Consider the following 23904-nt stretch of genomic DNA (forward strand, 5'->3'; position numbering starts at 1 on the left):
TAAGGTTTCTCTTGTTGGCCTGCAGATGGCCTTTTCCCTTTGCTCGCCTGTATCTTCCTGGTATCCCTTCCTTAAAAAGACACCAGTCATACTGGGTTAGGGCCCGACCCTTAGGACCTCATTTAACTTTAATTACCTCTTTAAAGACCCTATCTCCAAATACCATCACATTGGGGTTAGAGCTTCAACATAGGAAGTTTGGGGTCACATAATTCAATCCATAACCAAGTATGAAAAATATGCTCAATCTCATTATTAAGTAAACTATAATTTAAAAAAAAATTTTATTTTAATTTATTGTGTTAACATAGATTCAGCTGTCCCATTCAGTATAACACCCTCACCCCCCGCCCCCATGTCTAAACTATAATTTTTTAAAAAGAAGAAAATACCAACTTAAATACATCAGAATAGCAAAAAAATTAATAGTAACATCCAATATTGTTGAGATAGAGGAAAAGAATACTTGGATGTACTGTTATTAAGTGTACATTGACACAGTTCTGGAGAACAATATGGCAGACATCTCAATTCAAACTGTGGATACTCTTTAACTTGGTAATCACAGTAAGACAACTAATTGTTTTCCATAGAAACACAGTGGCCAAAGCTGTTTTGACAATGATGCTTACTGTAAGATTGTTTATAATGATGAAAAACTTTATGTAAAATATAACAGATTTGTGAAAAATCCACATTTTAAAGTGTTGGCTGCCAAGAAAAAAAACCGAGTCATTTGTATATGGGGGTATGAAAGGACATATACTCATTGTATATTCAGTGAAAAAAAGACAGGTTGCAGAACAATTTTTGATCTTCTCTCCTTTTTGTAGAAAAAGAACAAAAAATATATGTTTGTGTTTTTAATACATACATAGAAAAAAGTGTAAAACCACATATCCCAAGCTGTTAACCGTGGCTACGCAGAAGAGAAAAGCTATTTTTTTTTACTAGTTTTATACTTTTCAACAATCTATCATTACTTTGCAATTTTTTTTTTGTATTTTTCCAAAGTTAGAAGTGGGGGGCAGTCAGAGGGACTCCCACATGCGCCCGACTGGGACCCACCTGGCATGCCCACGAGGGGCCAATGTTCCGTTGCAGCCGGAGCCATTCTAGCGCCTGAGGCAGAGGCCATGGAGCCATCCTCAGCGCCCCGGCCAACTTTGCTCCAATGGAGCCTTGGCTGCAGGAGGGGAAGAGAGAGATAGAGAGGAAGGAGAAGGGGAAGGGTGGAGAAGCAGATGGGTGCTTCTCCTGTGTGCCCTGACTGGGAATTGAACCCAGGACTTCCACACACCAGGCTGACGCTCTCCCACTGAGCCAACCAGCCAGGGCCTACTTTGCAACTTTTTAAACTTAAAACTGGAAGAAAAAAATTCAATGTTTTTCCTTGAAATATGCCAGTCCCAAAATTATGGTTAAATATAAGTTTTTTTTGTTGTTTCCAGTTCTGATATTGATAAGTTTTTTTGTTGATAAGTAGGAGCAGAGTAACTTTGAAATTTATGCTAGAAAATAATAGAATTAGAGATGCCATTTCTTTAGCTGTTTTTCTGCATCTCTTGTGTTTAGTGAAAGGCCCATGTATGCAAAGTGGCCCCCAAATGCTGAAGGAGCCAAGAGGCCAAAAAATGATGCAGACAAGGCCAGCTTGTTGGTTTAATAGGGAATTTACTTAACAGGAAGCAGCTCCGGGCAGCAGTAGGACAGAAAAAGGATCCCTGTACCATTCACCCCCAGACCACCAGATTTATATTCCCCTAAGACATAGACCTACATGCTCCAAAAGGAATGGCAGGGGTGATCGAGGGTAATAAAGGGACCAGATACTGGGACTCTATTATCATGAGGAGTTAGAAGATAGGTAATGCTAAGGGCACCTTGCCCCAGAAGAAGGACTAAATGGTGAAGGAAAGATGAATGATAGTCTGTGATTAACCCAAAGCCTTTGTGCACATTCCAGAGTCCATGGGGTGAGGGGTGGGGAAACGGGTTCAGGCAGATTAGTTTTAGAATGGAATCAGCTCTTTAAGGTGAAATCAACTCTGTCTGCACACCATGAAATTGACAAGTGATTCAAAATGTTCTATAATTTTTGGATAAAATTTAGAGATCTCAAAAATGCCTCTGTGTACTCCATACCTCTTGCTAAGTGGCCTTAGTCTTGGCACCAGTGGCAGCTGGCTTTGATTCACAGCTTGGCCTCCTCTAGGCACCTCCAAGCCCAGTATAAGTTGCAGCCATCTGCACATCGCTCTGTAGCTTGTGCCATATGGCCCCAGGCAGGGCACAGGCTGTGGCTGACTTTGCACCTCCCATCAAGTCCCAGAGCCAGTGCACCTGGTGGACAACTTCAGACCATGCAGGGTACAACACTGCCACCTCCATGAGTGACTTAAGAGGCAATTTTGGTGAGCCCGAAAGCCCCACTGAGGAAAGCTTGATAGGGTCAACTCCTACACAACAGCTCCTCCACTGTAGTCCCAGCCAGTCCTCAAAGCTGATCAGCCTGGGGGTCAATTCCTCCTAGTAACACCAACAGGAAGCAAGGGTCAACTATAACGGGACAGTGCATACAGCTCACACAGGGGTGCACCCAGTTTAGGTGACTGGGGAGGTGTGCCACGGTGCCCTGCAGGACTCCTACTACACAAGTTCACTTTACCAAGTCTGGGAGACATAGCAGCTCTACCTAATATATGCAAACTATCACAGGGAAGCAGCCAAAAAGCAGAGACAAAGAAACATGTCCCAAATGCAAGGAGAAATCACCAGAAAAAGAACTAAACAAAATAGAGACAAGCAAACTACTAGATAACAGAATTCAAAACAATGGTTATAATTTAGTGAGAATTTCAACAAAGAAATAATAAGCATAAAAAACTACATAGAAACCATAAGAAGGAACCAGTCAGAAATAAGGATATAGTAACTGAAATGAAGAATAATTTACAGGGAATTAATAGTAGATAGAGTACATCAAGCTGAGAATGAAATCAGCAATTTGGACTATAAGGAAGCAGAAAACACCCAATCAGAACAGCAAAAAGAATCCAAAAAAAATGAGGATAGTTAAAGGAGCCTCTGGGACAACTTCAAGCATACCAATATTTGCATTATGGAGGTGGCAGAAGATGGGAGAGAGCAAGAAATTGAAAACCTATATGAAAAAAAATAACGGTAGAAAAATTCCCTAACTTGGTGAAGGAAATAGACATACAAGTCCAGGAAGGACAGAGAGTCCCAAACAAGATGAACCCAAAGAGGCCCACAACAAGACATAGCATAATTAAAATTCAAAAGGTTAAAGACAGAATCTTAAAAAGAGAGAGAGAATTGCCTGACCAGGCAAGGCAGTTGCGCAGTGGATAGAGCATTGGACTGGGATGCAGAGGACCCAGGTTTGAGACTCCGAGGTTGCCAGCCTGAGCGTGGGCTCATCTGGTTTGAGCAAAGCTCACCAGCTTGGACCCAAGGTCGCTGGCTCGAGCAAGGGGTTACTTGGTCTGCTGAAGGCCCACCGTCAAGGCACATATGAGAAAGCAATCAATGAACAACTAAGGTGTCGCAATGAAAAACTGATAATTGATGCTTCTCATCTCTCTCCGTTCCTGTCTGTCCCTGTCTATCCCTCTCTCTGATTCTCGCTCTGTCTCTGTAAAAAAAAAAAAGAGAGAGAGAGAGAGAGAATCTTAATGCCAGAGAAAGACAGTTAGTTACCTACAAGGAATCTCACATAAGACTGTTAGCTGATTTCTCAAATGAAACTTTGCTGGCCAGAGGAGTGGCAGGAAATACTTAAAATGAAAGCAAGGACCTACAACCCAAATTATCCAGCGATGCTATCATTTAGAATCGAACGGCAGATAAAGAGCTTCCCAGACAAAAAAGAATTAAAGGATTTCATCTCCACCAAACCAGTATTATATGAAATGTTAAAGGGTCTTCTCTAAGAGGAAAAATAAATAAAAATATGACAATAAAATAGCAATAAATACATATCTATCAGTTGAATCTAAAAAACAAACAAGCAGAACAGAAACAGACACATAGATACAGAGAACATTTTGTTGGTTGCCAGATGGAAGGGGAGTTGGGGGAATGAGTGGAAAAAGTGAAGGGATTAAGAAGTACAAATTGGTTGTTATAAACTAGTCATGGGGTGCATGTAAAGTACAGCACAGGGAAAATAGTTAATATTCTAATAAGTATGGTGTCAGATGGGTACAGGACTTATCAGGACGATTACTTAATAAATTATATAATGTCTAATCACAGGGTTGTACACCTGAAACTAAATAATATTGTATGTCAACTGTAATTGAAAAATAAAAAATGATTTAAATATTTTTTGATGACTTCTGGAATGGCCGTATGAAGAGTTCTGCTACCCACTTCTCAGAAAAGCAACCATAATTGGTGAAAATTATTTATTTTTTACAGAGACAGAGAGAGTCAGAGAGAGGGATAGACAGGGACAGACAGACAGGAACGGAGAGAGATGAGAAGCATCAATCATCAGTTTTTCATTGCGACACTTTAGTTGTTCATTGATTGCTTTCTCATCTGTGCCTTGACCGTGGGGCTACAGCAGACTGAGTAACCCCTTGCTCGAGCCAGCGACCCTGGGTCCAACCTGGTAAGTCTTGCTCAAACCAGATGAGTCCATGCTCAAGCTGGTGACCTCGGGGTCTCGAACCTGGTCCTCTGCACCCCAGTCCAATGCTCTATCCACTGCGCCACCACCTGGTCAGGCGGTGAAAATTATTAAAGAAAAAAATTCTAAGACTATAGAGCAAATCAACATTTATTCAAGTGACTATACCAAATCTCAGTAAAATCAGTTTGTTCCTGTGGCACTTGAGTTACAACTTGCTGCGCCTCCCCCCCAATCTCCAAGTCACTGGCTTCAGAATCTCCCTGGGAAAGACAAGTTGGCAGCCCTTCTTATCCTCTCAGCTCTGTTAGTACAGAGGCAAAATTCCAGGAGAGATGGAGGCTCGTTTCTTCCACCCAGCCCCCATTTGTTGGGTAGCTATTGTACCCCATAGAATAGCAAGCCAAGTATTCTGGGGTCCCAATTCTTACAGCATGTTGCTTAAAGGGTGGAAGTTTTATGGCAGGAGGGACAAGCTGAAAAGATAGAGGCTATTGTTCCCATTCAACACCCTGTTAACAAAGCAGGAGTGTCATTCAAGAGAAGGGCCACTGTTCTGAGTCCCAGCTTCAGAGCAGTGGCTCAGAGATTTAGCCCAGGAGGAGAGGCAAGTCATAAGAACAGAGCACTCTTAAATATTCTACAAAGGAGATGACTGTATTTGGACCAGGGTATGGATAATTCCAAGAGAACACTCTTGGAAACATTTGAGATTTTGGTAAGAAGGATAGTATTGCCCTGATACAATAACCAAAGACATTCATAAGAAAATAAAACAGTCTGTATCATTTATGAATACAGACATAAATATTCTCAATAAAATACTAGCAAACAAATGCAACAATATAGAAAAAGGATTGTGCAAACCATTACCAAATGCCGTTTATCCCAGGCATGCCATATTGGTTTAACATTTGAAAATCAATTAATGTAGTACACCATATCACCGTAATAAAGGACAGAATTGACATGATCATCTTTATAGGCATAGCTAAAGCTTTCGGTGAAATCCATCACCCTTTGTTAAAAGCACTTAAGCTGGCCCTGGCCGGTTGGCTCAGTGGTAGAGCGTCGGCCTGGCATGCAGGAGTCCTGGCTTCGATTCCCGGCCAGGGCACACAGGAGAAGCGCCCATCTGCTTCTCCACCCTTCCCCCTCTCCTTCTTCTCTGTCTCTCTCTTCCCCTCCCGCTGCCAAGGCTCCATTGAAGCAAAGTTGGCCTGGGCTCTGAGGATGGTTCCATGGCCTCTGCCTCAGGTGCTAGAATGGCCCCGGTTGGAAAAGAGCAACGCCCCAGATGGGCAGAGCATCGCCCCCTGGTGGGCATGCCAGGTGGATCCCGGTCGAGCGCATGCGGGAGTCTGTCTGACTGCCTCCCCATTTCCAACTTCAGAAAAATACAAAAAAAATTAAAAAAAAAAATAAAAACACTTATGCTAGAAATAGAGAAGGACTTCCTTAATTTGATCAAGAATATTTGTGAAAACCCACAGTTTTCTTAATGGTGAAGGAAATATTTTCCCCTAAGTATAGGTATAAGACAAGGATGTCTATTTTATCATTCCTGTTCAACACTGTACTGGAAGTTCCTTTTTTTTTTTTTTTTTTTTGCAGAGACAGAGTCAGAGAGAAACAGACAGGAAGGGAGAGAGATGAGAAACACCAACCCTTCATTGCGGCTTCTTAGTTGTTCATTGATTTATTTCTCATATGTGCTTTGACCGTGGGCCTTCAGCAGACCAAGTAACCCCTTGCTTGAGCCAGTGACCTTGGGTCCAAGCTGGTGAGCTTTGCTCAAACCAGATGAGCCTGTGCTCAAACTGACGACCTTGGGGTCTTGAACCTGGGTCCTCCATATCCCAGTCCGATGCTCTATCCACTGTGCCACTGCCTGGTCAGGCTGTACTGAAGGTTCTTGCTAGAGCAATTAGACAAGAAAATAAAATCATCCAAGTTGTAAAGGAAGTAAAACTATCTCTATTTGCAGATTATGTGATTGTAATAGAGAAAATCCTAAGGAATATGCACACACAAACACAAAACATGGTAATAGGTTCAGCAAAGTTGCAGGATATAATGTCAATATACAGAAACCAACTGTATCTCTGTTTCTGTATACTTTCAATAAATAATCCAAAAGTGAAATTAGGAAAGTAATTCCATTTATAATAGCATTAAAAAGAATAATAATAAAAAAGAATAAAATTCAGGAGGCTGGGTGAGAAAGATGAAGAGATTAAGCCAAAAACAAAATTAAAAGACAACAGTATGGTGTCTACCAGAGGCAAGGGGGTGTCAGGGAGTTAGAAGAGGGTGTTGGAGGATAAATGGTGATGGAAGGAGGCTTGACTTGGGGTGGTGAACACAGTGCAGTACACAGATGATGTGTTATAGAATTGTACATCTGAAACCTGTATACTTTTATTAGCCAATGTCACCCCAATAAACTTAAAAAGAATAAAATTTATAGGAATAAATTCACTAAAAGAAGTATAGAACTTATACTCTAAAAACTAAAATCATTGTTGAAAGAAATTAAAGAAGAGCTAAATAAATGTTTAGAAGAGTTGATATGATTAAGATGGCAGTATTTCCAAATTGAACAACAGATTCAGCAAAATCCCTATGAAAATTCCATGGGGCTTTTTTACAGAAATTGACAAGCCTGTCCTAAAAATTGTATGGATATTGAAGGGACCCAGAATAGCTAAACAATCTTAAATGTGAAGAACAAAGTTGTAGGACTAACATTTCTTAATTTGAAAGTTTAGTAAAGCTGCAGCAATCAAGAAAGTGGAATACTTCATAGGGGTAGACAATATAAGTCAGTGGAATAGAGTTGAGTTTCCAGAAATAAACCCTTACATAACAGTCAAGAAAAGTTTAAGACCACAAAACTGGGACAAATGCTGTTGGGACAACTGGAGCAACATGCAGCAAAAAAAAAAAAAAAAAAAAAAAAAAAAAAAGTTGAATTGCTTCCTTAAATCATCCATAAAAATGAACTCAAAATAGATTATAGACCTAAATATAAGAGCTAAACCTGTAGCACTCTTCAAAAGAGAACATAGGACTAAAATCTTTATGGCCTTGTTTAGGGCAGCGTCCTAGATACACCACTATCAAAAGCATAACAAAAGAAAAAATAAATTGTGCTTCATGAAAATCAAAAACTTCTATGCTGAAAAATAAACCATCAAAAAAGTGAAATGTCAACTCAGAGAACAAAACAGAGACAATATTTGCAAATCATAGTTTACCTAGAGCTGAGGAGTTGGGAATATAGAGAAGTGAGTATTAATAGGAGGTTTCTTTTGGTGGTAACAAAAATGTTTTAAAGTTGATGGTTGCTCAACTCCGAGCTTATATTAAAACCACTGTTTTGTGAAGTTTAAATAGGCAAATTGAATGGTTTGGGAATTATATCTCAGTAAAAGTGTTATTTTAAAAATTGAATTAAAGAGAAACAGTGAAGTTATATATTTGGGTTAGGCTTTTAAAATCGCAACATAGTATAACAATCAACCATTTTCCAAGGTAATCATTTAGCAGCTAGAAGTGCTGGGTTCAAAACCTGTGGCAGCTACTCTTCTCTCTTGTATTATAACAGAATTTTGCTATTGTATTGAACACAAATGAAGTACTCCTAGTTGCCTTTATTAAGGGGCTGTTTTTTATGAAAAATACAACAGCTTACTTTATGAGAGGCACTTAGAATGAGGCTGGATTGAGGAGTTATTGGATGCATTATCCCCATCTTAACTAATGTGGTTGTAACTAAAATTGTGTGGATGCTGGGATTACTTGCAGTACTAAAGTTTTCACTTTTTCTGGGACAAGCATTTTGTATATTTTTCAAGTTAATATGATTCAATTCCAGTATATCACTGAAGCATTTTTGTAATCTGTGAAACCTATGTGTTTGTTCTTAATAATTCTAGAATTAGCTTTATATCAATTAGGATTATATTTTGCTATATTTAATAGAAATTAACAGAACACGGTCGCCAACTTGAACACAGGGTCACCAGCTTGAGCGCAGGATCATTGACATGATCCCAAGGTTGCTGGCTTGAGCAAGGGGTCACTGGCTCAGTGTGAGCCTCCCACCCCCCACATCAGGAAGCACTACGTTCAGGGAAAGGGCAAAGGGATAAGTTGGTCTCTCCTACCTGAAGAGAGCAGGAAAAATATTTTTAGCCAGTCACGTTGCCACATAACTTGACTAATACGGGAGAGGCGATGTTGAATAGAAACTAGAAAATGCTGCAACTCTGGAAAAAGTCTTCTTTAATAATTAGAGTAGTCTTTTTTAATAATTAAGTATATTCTTAATTACTGTTTTTATTATTAGATTCTGAAAAGAAACTGTCTCTCCTGTCAGAGGAACAGCAAGCAACAAGCAGTTTAGTAGAAACCATCAAGCAGAGTATTCAACGTAATGATGTTCTTAAACCCATCAACCTGCTTTCACAGCAAATGAAGCCAGACAAGAAAAGACAAAGGTAAATAATTCAGTATTTGCTATTTAAAATGTCATGTTTTTAAAAATTATTTTAAAATATCTCTAGTTGTAAAAGAAACACATATTCAGAGAATATCTGTTTTAAAAAGTGCTACCAAAAATGTATATATTCATTCATACTTGAGCACAAATAAAAATGTCGAGGGGGGTAGATTAAATTTTAGGAGGTAATTCATGTCTAAAGTGTATTGAATCTTCAGGAAACAGTACTGTAATTTACTGGAAAACCTCTGTGAACTTGGTAACAGTGATGTTATACATACATCCTACTTGTGCAGGTTCTGTCATAGCCTCACATCTTTCTTTACTTGTGGGATGTAAAAAAAATTAGTTTAGGAGTAGAAACAATTTAGGAAAGTGATGGAAGCAGTGAATTACAGAGGCTGTGGAGTTCTCCTGATCTTCCTGCTGTTGTCTGCGACAGTGCTTGGGTCAGTACTTATCCCATTGTCAATATATGTGGGTTTTGCAGTGGAAGCTTCAGAAAAGCTTAGTGCAAGAATTGATAATGAAAACTGAGGTGGGTCCTCTTGTTGAGGTACATGAGACTTCCCTCACAGTCTAAAGAGCACCTAGTTTCAAGCATCCGTAGTATAGGAGTAGGGAAGGAATATTAGAAATGACCTGTTAATGGCTTCTAAAGCTTCTAAGAAAAGCTATGTGGAGCATCATCAGAACAGCATTACTCTGTAATTCTTTTGTTCTATGTAAATACTTAGAAACCAGTTTATTTAAGTTGTTTATTTTTAACAACTGAGCTATGAAGCTCAGTTTTAAAGTTCATTTGTGATGAACTGAGGAACGGAATAGAGGCAGAGGCGGGGGTACAAGGAGCAGAGGAACAGCTGTCAGAGGGAAGGCAGATGAGTGGAAGGGATAAGAAAAGGTGAAGGGATTAGCCAAATTATATATACATAACACAGAGATATAGGTAACAGGACAGCAAATCCCAGAGGGCAGGTAAGGATGGGCAAAGGAGATGTAATGGGGACACGTTGTTGGGGGTTGAGGGGTATTGAGTGGGACGCTTGAATTCATGTTAACACAATAAGTTAAAAATATTAATTTAAAAAGTTTTTTTTTTACATTTTTATGTTCACAAACCAAATAAAGGTGATTTATCTTTTATTGTTTGATTTGGTAGTCAAGAGACCCATACTACCTTTCACACTGTTTATATCCAAGGGTTTTAGACTCCTAACTTAGAAATTAATCTGTTACTTTGTCAAGTGGCAAAAAAGATGAGAGAAGACTCTGCTTTTGCAAGTTATAATTAGAAATTAGAAGTTATATTGTTAAAAATTATAAGAAAGTTAAACCATTTTTAATTGGTTTGGCGTGAAGTTTTAGACCCATTACAGTTTTAATTTGAAATCTATATTCACAGGAAGTAGTTGCAAAAATAGTGTAGTTCTGTGTACCCTTCACCCAGCTTCATATCAAAACCAGGACATTGTCACAGTGCATTACTGTTAAGTAGACCACAGAACTCAATGTTGTTGTTTTTTTAACAATTTAAAAACACTTTCGTATGTTTTTATACTGTTTGTTCACTAACTTAAAAAATATTTGTTTTATAGGAGTTTATACAGAGAGATCCTCTTCTTATCATTAGTGTCTCTTGGAAGAGAGAATATTGATATTGGTAAGTTGGTTAATTATTTTAATTATTAGGGATTATTTTCTATTTTCCTATCTTTGATTTTCTAATGTCATTTTATTTTCTCAAGTAATTTTAAAACTTGCAACTTATATGAATAAATACTCTACTTGCTCTTAGAAAGATTTCTACTTTTGAATGTGCAGTTTACACACACACACACACACACACACACACACACACACACACACACACACACACACACACACACGGTCCTCAGGTTATAACACAGTTCCGTTCCTACAACAGGGATGTAACCTGAATTTTGGTGTAAGTTGAAAAACACCCTGGCCTAAGTCACTTACCTATCCTAACACAGTTGTAAAATCATAATCTAGAACATAAAAATACAACTAAGCCACAGAAAAAGGAAAAGGACATAAATATATTGTACTATTCTGTAGTAACAGAAAAAATGAGTGACGCCAACTCCCTCACTCATAAATGCCGTTACTACGTATCCATCTGCCGTGGGCAACCAAAGTAGTTCAGTTCACCCACGTAGTCCGTAAGTACAACACTAACAGCATAAGCCAAAACGCTCATGTCTCAATTTTTTTAGTTTATATGGGAGTGAGCACTTGAAACGTCATAGGTGAAGACTGTTGTAACCCAAGGATTCTGTGTGTGTCTGTGTGTGTGTAAAGTATGATTTGCCCTGGCCAGATGTTCAGTGGTTAGAGCAGTGGTCCCCAACCCCCGGGCCACAGACTGGTTCGGGTCCGTGGGCCATTTGGTACTGGTCTGCAGAGAAAGAATAAATAACTTACATTATTTCCGTTTTATTTGTATTTAAGTCTGAACAATGTTTTATTTTTTAAAAATGACCAGGCCCTGGCCGGTTGGCTCAGCGGTAGAGCGTCGGCCTAGCGTGCGGAGGACCCGGGTTCGATTTCCGGCCAGGGCACATAGGAGAAGCGCCCATTTGCTTCTCCACCCCTCCGCCGCGCTTTCCTCTCTGTCTCTCTCTTCCCCTCCCGCAGCCAAGGCTCCATTGGAGCAAAGATGGCCCGGGCGCTGGGCATGGCTCTGTGGCCTCTGCCTCAGGCGCTAGAGTGGCTCTGGTCGCAATATGGCGACGCCCAGGATGGGCAGAGCATCGCCCCCTGGGGGGCAGAGCACCGCCCCTGGTGAGCGTGCCGGGTGGATCCCGGTCAGGCGCATGCGGGAGTCTGTCTGACTGTCTCTCCCTGTTTCCAGCTTCAGAAAAATGAAAAAAAAAAAAAAATGACCAGATTCCCTCTGTTACATCCGTCTAAGACTCACTCTTGACGCTTGTCTCGGTCACGTGATACATTTATCCGTCCCACCCTAAAGGCCGGTCCATGAAAATATTTTCTGACATTAAACCGGTCCGTGGCCCAAAAAAGGTTGGGGACCACTGGGTTAGAGCATCATCTGAAGCACAGACATTGCTGATTTGATCCCTGATCAGGGTACATAGAGGGGCTGATCCATGCTCCCGTCTTTCTCCCCCTCTACATTCCTTTCTCGCTCTCTCTCAAATCAATACAATAAACATTTTATGTGTGTGTATATATATATATACACACATACACACATATATATGATTTGACTACCATTTTAAAATGTATGACTTTTGTTTCCTTTAACAAATTCCAACTTCATTTTTGAAAATGTCTTTCAGAGGCTTTTGATAATGAATATGGACTTGCATACAATAGTCTGTCTTCAGAAATTCTTGAGAAGTTGCAGAAAATTGATGTTCCACCAAGTGTCAGTGTGGAATGGTGCAGGAAGTGTTTTGGAGCACCTCTCATTTAAACGAGGTTCACTAGATTTCTAACACACAAAGCTGGGGGAATAGATTGTCTGGAAATATTCAAGGTTTGTTCCAAATGCTAAGAATTGGTGAAAACTGAAATGAAGTACTCTTGGGACAATGTATCTATAATGAAATGTAATTTACAGTGAATTATCTCACAATGAAAAATTGCCATTAAAATGCCCCAGGGTATATTGATGTTGAAAATTTGAACTTCTGAATGAATGGTTTATATGCCTTTGCTGAAAACATGATTTCTCAATATTTGTAGTTTGATAATGAGAAACCATATTCATCCTTGGCAATTTTATATTTAAAGCTATTGGGTTTGGGGAGTGGCAAATTAATATAAACTTGCCTAGCCCCAATACAAATGAAATAATCTGCTAGAAGAGCAACTCCTTATGTGTATATATGTGTGGCTGTGTAGGTGTGTATATACAGCCATATGATATTTATTAAAATTCCTAGATTGCGTGTTGAAGTTTTCTGAAAGGGGTCTATTAAATGACTACTACTAAATTCATCTGTAGTCATTAATCTCAAAGTAACCTGAAAGTCTGATGACAACTGCCTTGCCTCTGACTTTAAATTTAATATATATCTTCACCCTTCATGTTTTGTATCTTAATAGATTGTATATGAATATCCAGTTATTTTCGTCTTCTTCCCAATACCATGTGCAACAGCTTTATGCAACAGCTTTAAAATTGGAATGAGCCAGTCAGTTTAAATGAAATTAAATTGGCTTCCTACTTCAAAAAATTGAAACATGCTTAAAATGCTTGTATATATTCTTTGGGCCTGAAATTGTTCAGGCACAGTAAATGGTTGCTGTTTGTCACTTTTAAAAACCTGTGGGATAAACTTGCACTGCAGTTTTACTCTTGTATAATATATAGATTTTTACGCTTATTTGTGCATTTGTAAATAGTGTTTTTTAGGATGAATCAATTAAGTCTTAATCCTTTAAAGCTATTGAGCTTGTTGCCAGTAGGTTTAAGGAAATCATGGCCTCACATACCTGACAATTGTCTTTTGTTAAAAACACCCCTTAGGAACAGTCAAATTGCCTTAACTCTCTGCATGGTTTAAAAAGCCAGTGGTTGTGTGTGCACTTTTATAGTAATTATACATGACTAAATCAATGGATACAAAAAAACCACAATTATCTACCAGTAGTTAACAGCACAGATTTCTCTTCTACCTGGTGTTATCTTTGAGTTACTGTAGCAGTCTTTCAACATTTCAGGGTAAATATGACTTATGCAGAATTCTAGTTCCAATTTTTTGTGAAAGTACTAAGTGAAAGAACTTGTCAGAAATTATTTAAAATTCTCATTACTGTAAAAGTAGATTTTTTGCACCTCAGAGTATATATTTTTGCAACTTAAGACATGGTACTAGTTTTCATAGTTAACACTTTTTGGCCCCAACAAAAGTTGTAGAACCTTCACATATGAAGATTGAGGTTGAATGAAAGGAAAAATTATTTGCTGTGCTTGTCTGTTACATTTTTAATCCTTCAGAAATGTATAGTTTGAACCTTTGTGAGCTTTAGAATTCAAAGTCTGTTTTTCTATTTTTCTTGAGCCTTAAAATTATATCCCACTAAAAACGATTAATCTGTATTGAAGAACTCCTTACACATTTAAGAATGTTTGACTATTGTATCTAATTATAAATTTTCTGATAACTTTTTGTAACATTCTAAGTAACAGCCATTTATATACTGGAAACCTGAGCCTGCTGCAGTCATTTAGAAAGAGGCTAACCTGTGTTCAAATTGCTTAAAGGCCTTCTTTAGCACCTACCACAGAAAGGGTACCACTAGTAACTTACAGCAAAAATTCAGATCTTAACTCATTTGAATCACTACCTACAGAACATAGAACTGTCTAGAATGACTTACAGCACTGTATGAAACATATCTTGGTAATTTTTTAAAGCAGTCTTTCAAATTAGTTTAGTCTAAAACTTTTAGTCAAAAATTGTTTTTGGACTTGATAGTCTAATTTAACTTTAGGTAAGTCAAGCATAAGTCTCCCATTAACTTTGGTACGTAATAGTAATATATTGAAGAACATTTTTGTAATTTTAGTAACTGTTGAAATATTTTCTAACATCCTTTTACAAGTTCTCAATCTTAAATCTGCCAGAATTCATGAGCCAGAATAGTCCAGGCAAGCCACATCTGTGTACTTTAGGGAATGCTGTCAAAATCAGAAAGCAATTTTGTGTATTAGGCACAACGTATATACTGATTAATACAGAATTCTGGGCTATACAACAGACTTGCCTTTTTGTTTTGGTTATCTTTAAAAATACTACATTTCCCCTTTTGCTTTTAAAGATCAACTTTGGTTTACATTGTCAGTTGCCAATTAAGACTTCATGTCATTTAACTAATAGCATATATTAAAAGCAATTGGGATCTCCTACTGTTGTGTAAGAATCTTGATTCTCACATTATGGTCAAAGGATTGGCATTACTGGCCTCACATGGGAACTTAATCTATGTTAAAACTATTTGAAGCCTGACCAGGCAATGGCACAGTGGATAGTGTCGGACTGGGATGCAGAGGACCCAGGTTCGAGACCCTGAGGTTGCCAGATTGAGCATGGGCTCAACTAGTTTGAGCCAAAGCCCACCAGCTTGAACCCAAGGTCGCTGGGTCCAACAAGGGGTTACTGGGTCTGCTGAAGGCCTGTGGTCAAGGCACATATGAGAAACCAATCAATGAACAACTAAGGTGTTGCAACGCACAATGAAAAACTAATGATTGATGCTTCTCATCTCTCTCCGTTCCTGTCTATCCCTCTTGTCTGACTCACTGTCTCTGTAAAAAATAAATTAAAAAAAAAAAATTTATATATATAAAAAAAACTATTTGAAAATTTTTACTCACCTGTGGTTAAACTGTGTTTCACCAAATAAGGAGGAACCCGTCCTTCACCCTTAAAGCCCATTGTGCCTTTTAAAGATGCTCCTGCTCTGTAAAAGGATAGCTGTAACTAATTACCAGAGGTTAGACATGGCACATTAGAAAAAGAACTATTTTCTCTCTGCATCCCTCATTGATGCCAACTGCTTAAACAAGCACATTCAACTCCTTTTCAGAGTGTGAAATAGAATAAAGCATGGATAACAATTCACTGGAACTGAAAAGCTTTGTTAATGTGGTCAATTTGCACTGGTTTTAAAAGCTTTGTAAACTGTTTCAAAATGGTATCCATTAACAAGTTATCTTTTTTATTACATATGACAATTGTCCATCATCCTCACAAGGGCACTTTTCATGTATTGTGCATAGGTGTTTAAGAAAAACTGTATTCCTCAAAATAAAGTGTATGAAAATTTAATACACAGTTCTAGTCACTTATTTTCCTGAAATTGTTTCATGCCATATGCTGAGGATCATCTCCTGGGCAACCCACAGGTTACAAGAGAAACCCTATCCTAGACTATTTTGTGTTATCATAGTATGGGCCCCATCTCTAAATTTGAAGGATATCATTTTTATCTATAATTAGATTACTATAGACAATCCCCCCTTCTTTGACCTGAGTTTCTCACTTATCTAAATTTTATCAATGAAAAGTCAATAAAAGAGTTTGATATTTGTTGTTCTTTATTTTTCACTGTTAGAAAAATCTCATTTTTGACTGGACTCAGACTTAGAGGTAGAAGCTCTCAGAGAGGACAGCCTACGTCTCTTGGCAATCTGTTCCTGGCGTTTTTCTTTGGCCTCCTAAACAAAACAGAAAAGCAGTCATTCAAAACTTGTCTTCATTAAAAAGGCAAACCCAAAAGTGAGGCCTGACTCCTCTGCCTTCTTCACCCAATCATCTTAGACTGACCTTCATTCTCTTAGCCAAAAGTTTAGCATATTCTGCGGCCTCTTCTTTATTTTTCTTAGTACGCTGTTTCTTCAGAGCAATACGCCGACGTTTGTGTTGCAGGACACGTGGAGTAACAAGACGCTGGATTTTGGGTGCTTTGGTCCTAGGTTTCTTACCTAAAAATTCAAATAGCTTAATCACCTCTCAATGCTCGTTTGTTAGAATACACATCTACACTTTAAAAACTTTACAGCTACAAACTTGACTTAGTATTATCTCTGAAAACATACTGGTATGAGACCTCTCCCAAATTAAAATATTCTGTAACTTAAAATACCACTGTTAGCATAAATCCAAAATGCGCTATTGTCCAAATTAAAGAAAACTGAAGTCCTTCCAAAAAGTGACCAAGCTAACTTTATTTACTAGCTGCCAGTGTTTTCCTAATTAGTACATTTAATCCTCATAAAATAGCTTAGTTAAACCATACCTAGTTTGGATATTAAGCTCAAAATCATATGTAAATTAAGGCTCCTTTCCTTAATGGAGTCCAAATTTCCCTTCCACAACTATACTATCATATCAGGGTATTAAGTATTTTTGTACCTTAAGACACAACAGTATTCTTTTAGCAGTCTGAAAACTAAGGAAAGCATTATCATCCCACCATACTTTGAAGTCCCATTTAGCTTGAATCTATACTTTCCTGCCAATCCGGAGAACCATTAACATTGGAATGTACAACATGTTCTGCATAGAATACTGTTTTTCCTTTGATTTAAATTCAGTATCCTATGGAATACCGATCTGCTTTAGAGTACAAGTCTCTCCAATTACACCTACAAAAAGTTTAAGTTTCATGAGGCTAATCATTTGTCTCGACTGTATCCTCAACCTTTAAAATAGTACTCAGCACATAGGTGATATCCTAATATGTAGAATGAGTGGCCAATGAATACTATCAGCCAGGTATAGGTTGACCTGAAAACCAAAACCCAATTTTTTTCAGATTTGCCAGGAAAAACCCAACCTGAACTGACATGCAACCCATTTAAATATTTATGCACTTCACTACAGAAATATTAATGTTACAGAGCATTGCATCTACAGACCACACTAGTGATGGGTTACGTTGCTTAACAATGTACTTTCTTAAAATATTAAACTTCAAAATCCCAAACTATCATGGCCTTAGTGTTCTGAATACAGTACTTTTTTTTTTTTTTTCATTTTTGTATTTTTCTGAAGCTGGAAACGGGGAGAGACAGTCAGTCAGACTCCCACATGCGCCCGACCGGGATCCACCCGGCACGCCCACCAGGGGGCGATGCTCTGCCCACCAGGAGGCGATGCTCTGCCCCTCCGGGGCGTCGCTCTGTGGGACCAGAGCCACTCTAGCGCCTGGGGCAGAGGCCAAGGAGCCATCCCCAGTGCCCAGGCCATCTTTGCTCCAATGGAGCCTTGGCTGCGGGAGGGGAAGAGAGAGACAGAGAGGAAGGAGGGGGTGGGGGTGGAGAAGCAAATGGGCACTTCTCCTATGTGCCCTGGCCGGGAATCAAACCCAGGTCCCCCGCACGCCAGGCCGACGCTCTACCGCTGAGCCAACCGGCCGGGGCCTGAATACAGTACTTTTTTAACTTCTAGTTCTCACAACTCTTACTATTGCTGTACACATCCCACAGATGAAGAAAATGAGCATCAGAAGTTAAAGCAAGTTCTGCTAATGAAAGCACGTATTTCTTTTATAAACAAAATATTAGAACCTCTGATAGAAAAGAGCAAAAGTATGTAGGGCGTGAGAGAACATTCAATTACAGCCCTATAATTTTCTATCATTCATTCAACTCTTAACCCAGAAACTGAACTTAAATGTCTGGTACATGTTATCTTTGGATACAGTTATATATCAAAGACTAACAAAATTTTAAAGAAATACTAGTCTAAATTGAGGGCATTGAAAAAAAAAAGGATAAACAAAGATAAAAGGCACTGGATGTAACAAGGTTCAATACGAAATGCATTATCTCGACTCAAATATTTCCCTATAAACTCCAGGTAAATTATAGGTAGAGTTTATCTTCTAATGAGCACTCAAAACACTACTGACAGATTATCGATATCAAGCAAGCCCTAAATTTCATAAACTCCCTTACCTTCTTTGTTTAGGGGCTTTCTCACAACATACTGGCGAACGTCATCTTCTTTGGAGAGATTGAAAAGTTTGCGAATCCTGCTAGCTCTTTTGGGACCCAGGCGACGAGGCACAGTAGTGTCAGTAAGACCAGGAATATCTTTCTCCCCTATGAAACGTGTACAAAAACGTTTTAATTCAACTTCCTTAGAAAGAACCCTGAGTAACTGTTTACACATTGGTAACAAAACAAAACAAAACAAAACCCCACTGGTCAAACGAAATGGCAAAGCATTTGGACAATCAGCTATAAATAATGTCAACAGTAACTGAATTCAAGAACACAAGCCTCACCTTTCTTCACAATGACCAAGTTGAGAACACTGAGATTGGCATCCACAATGCAACCCCGGACAGACTTGCGCTTCCGCTCCCCAGTCCTCCGGGGCCTGTAGCAGGAATGCCCCTTACTCAGCAGCAGGCGGACGCGGCCATGGGTCAGGACGCCCTGCTTCATGGGGAAACCTTGTTTGTCATTCCCGCCGCTGATCCGCACCACGTAACCCTGCAGGAGAACACAAGGATACGTTACGTTCTCAATTCTAAGTGCAGCCCATTAAGTACTTTTCGAAACTTAATAAACTTCCCTGGTCATTCAGTTTTGCCTCCATTTACAATTTTCCAAGTTCAATAAGCAAATTCCTTTCAATCAAGCCTTACTGCTCACCTGTTTTACCTGAGGTGGCAACAAACCAGAAACAGCCCTTCCTGGCACTTTTAAATACACCCTTGGGGACCATTAGCTTGCAGCGCAATTTCGTCATTATGTTTTCTCGTTTGCTCTATAAACCCCTTCTAAAAAGTAAAGTGACAGCTCTAACTTTCCAAGATGATGTCTGGAAGTAAATAACCCAAGGTCTGCGTTACTACCGCTCTCAAATACTCTAGATGCAACAATTCAATTCCGTTTCCCACTCTTACCTTCCACTCTTCACCCAGAGCATCAGCAGCAACTTCTGTGGCCATACGCTTCTCATAAAAGGTTCGAAGTTTGCGTTCATCGTCCACTTCGATGACTTTCTGGCAGCCAGTGGCTGGGAAAGAGATGTTCAGCTAAAGGATTGGGGAAGGGAGGAGGGAAGAGCTTTATTATTAGCAGAGAACCACCCACTAAGGTTTATTTCACTGCTAAAACCCACGTCATTCCCACACAATCAAGAGGACTTGATACCGACCTTATTCACAACAAAACGCAAGAAGCACCGCGCTAAAAAACAGGACAGCTTTTACCAAGCCCTGAGGAATGGCTGCAAGGGCGAACGGTTTTCCGCAGTCGTTCACCCTCACGGAGTAAGAAGCCCAACCAAAGGCAGGTCCGTATCTGTCCCGGTAGGCCCAAGAACGTCGCCACCATTATGTTCCCGGGCAAACGCAGCCCCAGCGGCAATCGCTCGCCATCCGCTCTCCCAGAGAGCTCCAGCCCCGTAAAAGTGACCTTTCTCTTACACCAGACCCTTCTCTACCTACAACCAAGCTTTTGAAGAGCCGCGATCGAGGCAATGCCGTGTTCTGGGGACCGATTGACGTTCACCAAGCCTAATCCCAAACCCGCCATCTCTTCCTACCTTCATGCTGAAGCACAAGCCGCCTTGGAGGCGCCACGAAAAAGAGGCCCGACTTCCGCTTAGCCTATATCACATAGTCACTTCCAGTTCTCGCGAGACGGACAAAACACTGGGATGGCGGAAGTGACTGTAGTAGTCACTTCCGGGGTGGGACTAATACTCAGTAGGGAAATTGACTTGGGAGTTCTAATCACACGTGTGCCCGAGTTTTATCCTGGCTGCTAGTTTAGTTCTGATGGTTAGACCCCTGCCTCACCTTTCCCGGTTACCCTTGGCTAGTGCGGAGCCCTAGCTCTGTCTCGGACAGTCTGCATCTGATGCTGCCAAAGAAGGAGGGCGGGACCGCAGTTCAGCTCTCTTTGGATCTTCTGTACCTCGGACTCCGTGGGAAGATTTACGGTTTGAGAATGTGCCTTGCTCCAGTCCGGTGGTTCACAGCAAGACACCAGACAGCCTTGATTGTTTTTCTTTTAAATACGTGATCATCTGCTTGTCCTCCAACAGCTCTGTAATCGTTGTTCTATCACAAAATGACATTTTCGGCCCTGGCCGGTTGGCTCGGTGGTAGAGCGTCGGCCTGGCGTGCAAGGGGTCCCGGGTTCGATTCCCGGCCAGGGCACACAGGAGAAGCGCCCATCTGCTTCTCCACCCCTCCCCCTCTCCTTCCTCTCTGTCTCTCTCTTCCCCTCCCGCAGCGAGGCTCCATTGGAGCAGGGTTGGCCTGGGCGCTGGGGATGGCTCCTTGGCCTCTGCCCCAGGCGCTGGAGTGGCTCTGGTCGCAACAGAGCGACGCCCCGGAGGGGCAGAGCATCGCCCCCTGGTGGGCGTGCCGGGTGGATCCCTGTCGGGCGCATGCGGGAGTCTCTGTCTCTCCCCGTTTCCAGCTTCGGAAAAATACAAAAAAAAAAAACCATTTTCAGTCACCCTGTCGCGCTAGCCAATCACAATTACCCAAAGTCCAGGCCATCATCGGTACCTCTTCGTCTCCTTGCTTTATGTCTTGCCTCTGCGATTTTTTTTTTAAAGCCCGCAAAATTATATGACTCATTTGCTGGGAATACACCATATATTTTTCAATGAAGTCAAAAACTTTTCAAACTCCTATTCTGGCGTTACAACCTCTCCACAGTCCCAAACTCACCTATTGCCATTGGTTAACACCATGCAGATCTTTCAGATAAGATGTCCCTAAGAGAACCCTTTCCTGACCACGCTGTCTCAAATAGTATACCTCTCATTTCCTTCATAGAACTTAGTCATGATACGTAAATGAGTTATGGTCTAACTCGTCTACTAGATGAAAAGTTAAGGAAGGATTCATGTCTCAGTTTTACCATGGTATGCATACCAGGAGGCAGCAAAATGCATGGCACATAAGTGCTCAGTAAGTATTTTTAGAGAGTATAAACCTAGCTCTGGTGAATATTAGTTTATTATAGTGTGTTACAATGCCAGCCATCAGAGGGAGAATAAGTGATTACAATAATTCTTGAGTCGGTAATGGTGCAGCTCTTTATAGTATAGAAAGATATGAGAAAGGTACAGTGCATTTGATAGTACTCCTGAACATTCCTGGGAGAAGGGGAATGAGAACCCAGGTGATCTAACTCTGAAGCCCACATTGAAGGTGTACCCAAATAAAGGAATATTTATTGTCTCTTACATGTTTTTCTTCAGGAAAACTCCTGCATTTCAAGTTAACAAAATTTTTACTTTTCAAGATTATTGTATCCCATTTTTCACTGTGTTATCACAAAGTTTTGCATTTAGGCCTGCTTCACATTAAAAGTTGAAAAATTCTAAATCCTGTTCATCTGATGTAAATATATAAAGTGCTGGTGAAATGACGCACTTAAAATCTCGGTATAATTTTTTGTTGAGGTAAAATTGACATAAAAATAATTTTTTTTTTCCTTTACAGAGACAGAGAGAGGGATAGACAGGAACAGACAGAGAGGAACGGAGAGATGAGAAGCATCAATCATTAGTTTTTCGTTGCGCGTTGCCACTTCCTAGTCATTCATTGATTGCTTTCTCATATGTGCCTTGACCGCGGGCCTTCAGCAGACCGAGTAACCCCTTGCTTGAGCCAGCGACCTAGGGCTCAAGCTGGTGAGCTTTTTGCTCAAACCAGATGAGCCCGTGCTCAAGCTGGCGACCTCGGGGTTTCGAACCTTGGTCTTCTGCATCCCAGTCCGACGCTCTATCCACTGCGCCACCACCTGGTCAGGCATAAAAATAATTTTTAATTGAACAATTCAGTGGAATGCATTTAGTATATTCACAATGTGTGTGATCACCACCTCTATATAGTTCCAAACATTTTCATCATCCCCAAAGGAAACCCTGCACCATTAAACAGTTGCTTCCCATTTCTGTCTTTCATCAACCACTGGCAACCACAATCTGTGTTCTGTCTTTATGATTTACTTATTCTGTATACAAGTATTTCTTTTAAATGGAGTTATTCAATATGTGATCTTTATGTGTGGCTTCCAATGTTTTTGAAGTTCATCCATGTTGTAGCATGTATCAATACTTCATTCTTTTTATGACAATAAAATTCACTACATATGGATTACAATTTTTAATCCATTTATCTATAATGGATTTTTGGGCTGTTTCCAACCTTTGGCTATTGTGAATAGTTCTGGTATGTCTGAGTACCTGTTTTCAATTCTTTGAAGTATATACCTAGAAGTGGAGTCACTGAGTCATTTGATAATTCTGTGTTTAACTCCTGGAGGAACTATTTTCGCAGTAGCTGAACTACGTTACATTTCCACCAGCAATGAATAATTTTTTTAATTTCTCCACATTCTACCCAACAGTTGTTAGTTTATTCTTTCTTTTTTTAAAAAAAAAATATAGCCATCCTTGTGAATGTGAAGTGGTACCTGACTGGTTTTGATTTTTATTTTCCTAATGATGTTGAGCATCTTTTAAAGTACTTGTTGACCATTTGTCTTCTTTGGAGAAATGTCTATTCAAGTCCTTTGTACATTTCTTTTAGTTCTGTTTATTTTTATTGAAGTAGTGGTAGTGAGTTCACGTGAGGCAAACAGTAAAGTTCAGGACTATTACCCAGGTTTCTTTATTTATGCTTTTTTTTGTGTGATGGTTAAAAACACATTTGCCATCTTAGCCATTTTTAAGTATACAATTCAGTAGTATTAAGCATATTCACACTGTGGTGAAACAGATCTTCAGAACTTTTTTATTTTGCAAAACTAGACCTCTCTCTATACCCATTAAACAACAACTTCCTTCTCCCTGACCTCCCAGACTCCAGTAACCACCATGCTTTCTCTTTCTATGAATTTTACTACTTTAAATACTACCTAGCTTGACCAGGCAGTGGTGCAGTGGATAAAGCATCCAACTGGGATGCAGAAGACTGAGGTGTGAAACCCCGAGGTCACTGGCTTGAGGGTGGGCTCACCAGCTTGAGCATGGGGTCACCAGCTTGAGCGTGGGATCATAGACATGGTTGCTGGCTTGAATCCCAAATTTGCTGGCTTGAGCCCAACGTTTCTGGCTTAACCAAGGGGAGTCCCAGTCAAGGAACATATGAGAAAATAATCGATGAACAACTAAGGTGCTGCAATGAAGAACTGATGCTACTCATCTCTCTCCCTTTCTGTCTTTCTGTCTCTCTCTCCCTCTTGCGAGCA

General features: G+C 39.9%; 2 protein-coding genes across 8 annotated transcripts in view; one reads left to right on the forward strand and one right to left on the reverse strand.

The window, feature by feature from the left end:
• Positions 1–15994, forward strand: part of DENND4C (DENN domain containing 4C) — a 141830-nt gene extending 125836 nt beyond the window's left edge. For 6 of the 7 annotated variants that reach the window (XM_066368235.1, XM_066368236.1, XM_066368234.1 and 3 more), the window contains 3 exons: positions 9015–9165; positions 10766–10830; positions 12494–15994. In XM_066368235.1, coding sequence (XP_066224332.1) covers positions 9015–9165; positions 10766–10830; positions 12494–12630 — 353 coding nt within the window. In that variant the 3' untranslated portion in view covers positions 12631–15994. The remainder of the gene's footprint in view (positions 1–9014; positions 9166–10765; positions 10831–12493) is intronic. The other variant, XM_066368239.1, reaches the window with a different exon arrangement.
• Positions 15995–16245: 251 nt separating this feature from the next.
• Positions 16246–20324, reverse strand: RPS6 (ribosomal protein S6). The gene is made up of 6 exons (XM_066368250.1): positions 20231–20324; positions 19587–19718; positions 18960–19170; positions 18628–18774; positions 16493–16650; positions 16246–16383 (listed from the first exon to the last, which is right to left on the reverse strand). Exons 1-6 carry the CDS (start codon positions 20234–20236, stop codon positions 16288–16290), a joined length of 750 nt encoding a protein of 249 aa, XP_066224347.1. The 5' UTR covers positions 20237–20324; the 3' UTR covers positions 16246–16287.
• Positions 20325–23904: the final 3580 nt, after the last annotated feature.

This window comes from Saccopteryx leptura, chromosome 2, assembly GCF_036850995.1.
Source record: "Saccopteryx leptura isolate mSacLep1 chromosome 2, mSacLep1_pri_phased_curated, whole genome shotgun sequence".
Classification (NCBI taxonomy): domain Eukaryota; kingdom Metazoa; phylum Chordata; class Mammalia; order Chiroptera; family Emballonuridae; genus Saccopteryx; species Saccopteryx leptura.

What these genes read in the sequence shown, in the direction of transcription:
- RPS6 (XM_066368250.1), bottom strand. An exon ending in CTCTGGGTGAAGAGTGGAAG is followed by an intron (nt 19,171 to 19,586) that starts GTAAGAGTGGGA and finishes GTTCTCCTGCAG; the next exon opens with GGTTACGTGGTGCGGATCAG. An exon ending in AAAGCCCCTAAACAAAGAAG is followed by an intron (nt 16,651 to 18,627) that starts GTAAGGGAGTTT and finishes TTGAATTTTTAG; the next exon opens with GTAAGAAACCTAGGACCAAA.